Source organism: Nematolebias whitei, chromosome 14 (assembly GCF_014905685.2).
Source record: "Nematolebias whitei isolate Nwh7 chromosome 14, NemWhi1, whole genome shotgun sequence".
In the NCBI taxonomy this organism is placed as follows: Eukaryota; Metazoa; Chordata; class Actinopteri; order Cyprinodontiformes; family Rivulidae; genus Nematolebias; species Nematolebias whitei.
In genome coordinates this window covers 2,083,480-2,089,987 of record NC_056511.1, presented here as the reverse complement: position 1 = coordinate 2,089,987, position 6,508 = coordinate 2,083,480, and the positions used below count along the sequence as shown (strand labels likewise).

The 6,508-nt window shown below is 44.3% G+C and overlaps 1 protein-coding gene across 1 annotated transcript in view; it reads left to right on the top strand.

The window, feature by feature from the left end:
• The window catches only part of LOC119420765 (olfactory receptor 2K2-like), a 17,680-nt gene that overhangs the window by 8,368 nt on the left and 2,804 nt on the right, over positions 1-6,508 (top strand). Inside the window, exon 2 of the mRNA XM_037688191.1 lies at positions 5,387-5,779. Coding sequence (XP_037544119.1) covers positions 5,387-5,779 — 393 coding nt within the window. The remainder of the gene's footprint in view (positions 1-5,386; positions 5,780-6,508) is intronic.

Genomic DNA, 6,508 nt, shown 5'->3' with positions numbered 1-6,508 from the left:
ACAAAGGTCTGGTTAAACCACGTCACATACAAAGGTCTGATTAAACCACGTCACATACAAAGGTCTGGTTAAACCACGTCACATACAAAGGTCTGGTTAAACCACGTCACATACAAAGGTCTGATTAAACCACGTCACATACAAAGGTCTGGTTAAACCACGTCACATACAAAGGTCTGATTAAACCACGTCACATGCAAAGGTCTGGTTAAACCTTGTCACACACAAAGGTCTGGTTAAACCACGTCACACACAAAGGTCTGGTTAAACCACAGTGAGTTTTTAACAGAAAGAGGAAAACAGAAATGACTTTTGATGTTAATTGTACTGTTTTCATTATTGGGCTGTGAATAATGCCACCGTCATGTCTCGGGTGAATCCAGATGTCGTGAAGGTCTGACCTCTGGTGACCTCTGTCACTGTGAGTCAAACTATGTTGTTGTGTTAATAATCAGTAACCAGAAGTTGATGTGAGACCGAGGTGAGTCCTCTCAGACCTCCGGAGACTTCTTGTAATTACTGTTATTCTCTGAACTCCTATAATCTCAGATTGCTGAGCCTCCGCCTCGTTCCCGGAGGATTAATTACCACCAGAAACTGTTGTTAAGTGTTTGTTAGGGAGCGGCTCACAGCGGACCTCATTAATGATCGCCTCTCTTTCAAAAACATTAACGCTCATTACCGGCAGCTGTGGCAATATGAACGAGCTCTGATGAAACTGATAGGTCATTACGGAGAAACGTGGCCCCCCGGGCCCCAAACAAGCAACAGTTCAGTGTCTACAACAAATTTAAAACTTTGTTTTCAAATAGAAAACTGCCTTCCAAGTATGATCTCACAGCTTCTGTAGCACGAAGATCACAGTGAGGAGAATTAGATCCCATCCTTTAACTCTCAGAGAAAAGTTATACTGCTGCAGCTTTTATAATAATTGTATACTAATCATTAATCAGTGATCACAAATTTTATAATAATCATATTTCTAATCATAAACCTCAGAGTGTAAGACTGATGTGGTGTGCAGAAGTCCAGTACTTGTCTTTATTGCATCAAAGCTGAGCAAGAAATGCAAATCTGGAATTTTCTGTCTGAAAATCTGGTCTAAAAACCCATTTAGAAAAGTTTGTCTTTAGAGTCCTAATAAAAGTCACTTAAACAGCACAGCATCTAAACTAACATACAGAAGTTTTAACAAATATCTTAAAAAAATATATCTAAAACACAAACAAAGACGAAAAGGACCTGGGATCCTGCAACAGGATGCCACAAGAACGAAAAGTATAACAAAAATGCTGCATGTCTAAAGTACCTTCATGTTTTATCAGTTAACGTAGAGGCGATTGGAAAATTCTTTATCACTAATAGACAGAATAAAGAGCTCAGGAGTTGGTGTCAGAAATATTTATTTTATGAAAAAAATGTTTATCTGTCAATTTATTATTTAAAAACCTGTAAAATGTAGTTTTTAATTGGAGGATTCAACAAACCATCCTCTAGGGAGCACCAGCCAGTGTACCTCTGGTTCTGGTCCCAAGCCCGGGAAAATGGTGAGGGTTGTATCAGGAAGGACATCCAACGTAAAACACTTTTGCCAAAACTATGATGTGAGTTCATCAAAGTGAAATCATACCAGATCAGTCGGGGCCCGGATAAGGAACAACCGGTGCTGTTGACAAACAGGGTGCCAGCAGAAATTGTGCTACTGTTAGTCGAAGACCACGAGGAGGGAAACGTGTCAGAATGTAGACTGAATGTAGGACTGAGGGTTGCAACTCTAAATGTGGGGACAATGACAGGCAAAGGTAGAGAGCTGGCTGACATGATGCTGAGAAGGAAGGTAGATGTTTTATGTGTCCAAGAGACCAAGTGGAAGGGCAGCAAGGCTCACAGCATTGGAGCAGGGTTCAACTGTTTTACCATGGTGTGGATAGAAAGAGAGAAGGAGTAGGGGTGGTCCTGAAGGAGGAGTTTGTAAAGAATGTAGTAGAGGTGAAAAGAGTGTCAGATAGGGTGATGTGTCTGAAGGTAGAAGTAGAAGGTCTGATGCTAAATGTTGTCAGTGGTTATGCTCCACAGGTTGAATGTGATGAGGAGGAGAAAGATACATTTTGTAAAGATCTGGATGAAGTGATAGAGAGTATTCCCAGGGAGGAGAGAGTGGTGATGGAGCAGACCTGAATGGACATGTTGGTGAAGGAAACAGAGGATGAGGAAGTGATGGGTAGGTTTGGTGTCAAGGAAAGAAACCAGGAAGGACAGATGGTGGTGGATTTCACCAAGAGAATGGAAATGGCTGTAGTCAACACCTGTTTCCAAAAGAGGGAGGAGCATAGAGTGACCTATAAGAGTGGAGGAAGGAGTACGCAGGTCGACTACATTCTGTGTAGAAGAGGAAACCTGAGGGAGACTGGAGACTGTAAAAGCCCGAGTATACTCGGGCATACGTCAGTCCGCTGAGGTCTGTGCGTACCTGATTAAAGTCGAAACGGACGCCCGCAGGGCATGTCCGTGCAAAGCTCAATTTTTACGACCGTGTACACATATTCTGTGTCGCACAATAAACTGCCCGGTGACAGACTGTTTTGTTTGTGACACCAATGTATTAAATTCACCTCCTTCATCCCTGGTCTGGTTTAATTTTTCATTTTTTTTTTTTTTTTTTTTTTTCATTTAGCCTTTATTTATCCAGGTTAGTCTCATTGAGCCACGAGAACTCATTTTCAAGAGAGACCTGTTTAGGGAGCACATGGTGGGGGTTAAGGGCCTTGCTCATGGGCCCAGAGTGGAGCGAATGAGGGTGGGGGCAAGTGTGGGTGTTTCACCCACCCCACCCACAATTTTTTTGATGTTGTCGGGGCCGGGGCGTGAACCGGCGATCTTCGGATCACAGGCCCACCTCTCTAACCTCTGCGCCACCACTCCCCAAAAATGGCCTTTTCTTTGATTTTTTTGTTTTTCTGCCAAGAGGCAGTGATCTCTTCCTCCTCCGTTGACGCCATGACTGAAATGGTGAGAAATTAAGGAATTTGTCACGAGAGAATTAAACTCAGGTCCAGCGTGGCTGAAGGAGGGTCTGGAGATTTCCTGGTGGGCTGGTCTGATGTGTGGGCTGCAGGACCAGGACTCCCTGTTTTTTTATGTTTTAGAACGTTTTATTAACAACATATAAACTCAGATCACCGCTGCAGCAGGAGCTACCAGCTCTTTTCTTTCCAACCTGTCAATCAATCCAGTAGGCGTGTAAGCAAATGGCCAATCGGCGACTCAATTTGTCCTGAAGGTAAATGCCACCTGTCTGTGGAGCTGCTCTGCAGCCGCTCAGGGTGGACGCTCGAGCATGAAGTCTCAACCCTCTACAGACAGTGCCAGTTGAGTCCGTGCGTAAAACGGTCCACCCGAGTATACTGGAGCCTTAAGGTTGTGGCAGGGGAAAGTGTGGCCAGACAGCATCGGACGGTTGTGTGTAGAATAACTGTTGTTGTGAAGAAGAAAAGAAGAGTAAAATCAAAGAAGACCAAATGGTGGAAGATGAGAAAAGAAGAATGTTATTTACTCTATATTGTTGTCTGTCTAGAACAGGTCTCTCTTGAAAATGAATCCTTGTGACTCATTTAGACTACCTGTATAATTAAGGTTAAATAAAGAAAAAAATTCTACATTCAGACACATCACCCTATCTGACACTCTTTTCACCTCTACTACATTCTTTGCCAACTCCTCCTTCAGGACCACCCCTACTCCTTTTCTCTTTCTATCCACCCCTACTCCTTTTCTCTTTCTATCCACCCCATGGTAAAACAGTTTGAACCCTGCTCCAATGCTGCGAGCCTTGCTGCCCTTCCACTTGGTCTCTTGGACACATAAAACATCTACCTTCCTTCTCAGCATCATGTCAGCCAGCTCTCTTCCTTTTCCTGTCATTGTCCCCACATTTAGAGTTTCAACCCTCAGTCCTACATTCTTCACTTTCCTCTTCTCCCTGTGTCTCCTGACATGTTTCCCTCCTTGTGGTCTTTGAATAACAATAGCACAATTTCTGCCGGCACCCTGTTTGTCAACAGCACCGGTGGTCGTTGTTAACTCGGACCTCGACCGATCCGTTATGGTTTTGCTTTGATGGAGTCACATTTTAGTTTTGGCTTTACTTAAATTTCATTTAAGTGTTTTACGCCGGATGCCCTTTCTGACACAACCCTGATCATTTACCCGGGCTTTGGTCCAGAACCAGAGATACACCGGCTGGTGCTCCCTAGTGGCTGGTTTTTGATCATCAAGAACACCAAAAACCCCAAACCATGACAAAACAACCTTGAGTTCTAATATGGTGTCCTCGGTTGTCATTTTTATTTGATGGACTTTAGGCATCTTTGTGTAGTTGCACAAAACAAAATCACCATGTGAAGTCAAATATATCTGTCACCTGAGAAGGATGATGGATTTGTCTGACATGTAACACGGTTGGTTTTAATGAGCTAAATGCATGCACAAGCTTCTTCTGATATATGCATCAGTCCCTTTTATGACACGTGTTAATCTGCTTGAAATGTACTACTGAAAAATCTCTGTTGGCCTGACAACTTTGTCCCGTATCTACGTCACTGCCAATATAAAACAAGATAACTTGAAGGTATAGTGACAAGATAGACTTGAATCATGTTCTTCCAAAATGAAGCCACAGTGTCCTAGCCAAAAAGAAAAGACACACCAAGAGCTGTGTGAGGCATATACTGAGGATGATGGATGCTGGATGGATGATGGATGCTGAATGGATGATGGTTGATGGATGGGTGATGGATGGATGATGGATGATGGATGGATGATGAATGATGGATGATGGATGGATGATGGATTCCTCTGTTCTGAATGAGGATCTCGGTTTTTCCTCTCCATCTTCTTGTACCGTTGCCTCCTTGGTTCCTTCTCTGTCTCCGTTTTGCCGTTGAAGTCTCATTTTTGGTTTAGGGCCTCTTGGACTCCGCCGTGTTCTTCCTGATCGGTTCATCTTCCTCCTGACTCTTGTTTTGAAGCATGTGCCTCCTCCTTTACACACCTCCACTCTGACAAGTAGGATTGGTGTTTCCATGGTGCATCTGACTCGGGGAAGGTTTCAAACAAAAAGTCATTTATAAGCCAGAAGACGTTCCTCACCAAGTCACATCAGAGCTCTGAGGCTTCATGCTGTCCTCAACAAGTGGACACTTCTCTTTAAACAATATTATACATGTAGGCATCATCTCTTCTTGTCTCCTTTGGACGATCTGGAGGTATGGCAGTGGGATCTATCTTTGTCAAATAAACCTTCACATTATTTGTGACAAGCCATCAGCAGGTTCATGGTATCTAAGGCTTTGCCTGTTCTCTGTGTGTTAATGTTCTTCTCTTACAGAACTGTTCTGCCTTGGATGGAGAACCAAACCATGGTAACTCCTCTCAAACAGCCGATTGTTTTCGAACTCATAGGGTTTGATGTTCCTCCAGGATCCGGTCCCCTCCTGTTCGTCCTGGTTCTGGTGGCGTACTTCGTGATCTTACTGGGGAACGGGGTCGTACTGTGTGTCATTGTGATGGACAAGAACCTCCACAGACCCATGTTTGTGCTCATCTGTCACCTGATGCTCTGTGATCTGCTGGGGGCCACAGTGGTGCTTCCTCGCCTCATGATGCACTTCTTGATGGGGCAAAGGAAGATCGCCTACGCCCCGGCCTATGTTCAGGCTGTCTGTGTGCACACGTACGGCACAACGGTGCTGAACATTCTGGTTGTGATGGCCTACGACAGGTAACCACCGGCACATTGTGCCGTCCGCTCAGTTTCTGCTCATTTTATTAGGAATGTTCAGCCGTGTATGTTGTTTTATTTAATCCTTGTTTTGATTCAACTTTACACACTGACGTTTTTATTGAAGTGGAATCAACATTGATGCTTTGAATTTGTTAAGGATTTCTTCTATGTGTCGGTGAGGTGCACCTTTAAAAACAGAGTCATGTTAACTTCAATAATGTTGGACATGGAGGAAAACATTATTACAGCATGGTGCTAGAGCTGCTGCCTCTCATCAAGCAGGTCGCCAGAACGAATCCTGGTCCGGGGACCTTTCTGGGTGGAGTTTGCATGTTCTCTCCGTGCTGCGTGGGTTTTCTCCAGGTGCTCCAGTTTCCTCCCACAGACCAAAAACATGCATGTTAGGCTGACTGGTAACTAAATTGTCCCTAAGTGAGAGAGAATGTTTGTCTCGTTTGTCTCTATGTGTCCCTGAGATGGACTGGAGACCTGTCCAGGGTGTCCCTGTGATGGCCTGGAGACCTGTCCAGGGTGTCCCCTGCCTCTCGCACAAGGATGGCTGGATATGGGCACCTGTGACCTGAAAAGGAAGAAGTGGGTAAAGATAATACATGGATGGATGGATTATGGATGGATGGATGGATGGATGGATGATGGATGGATGATGGATGGATGGATTATGGATGGATGGATGGATGGATGGATGGATGGATGGATGGATGGATG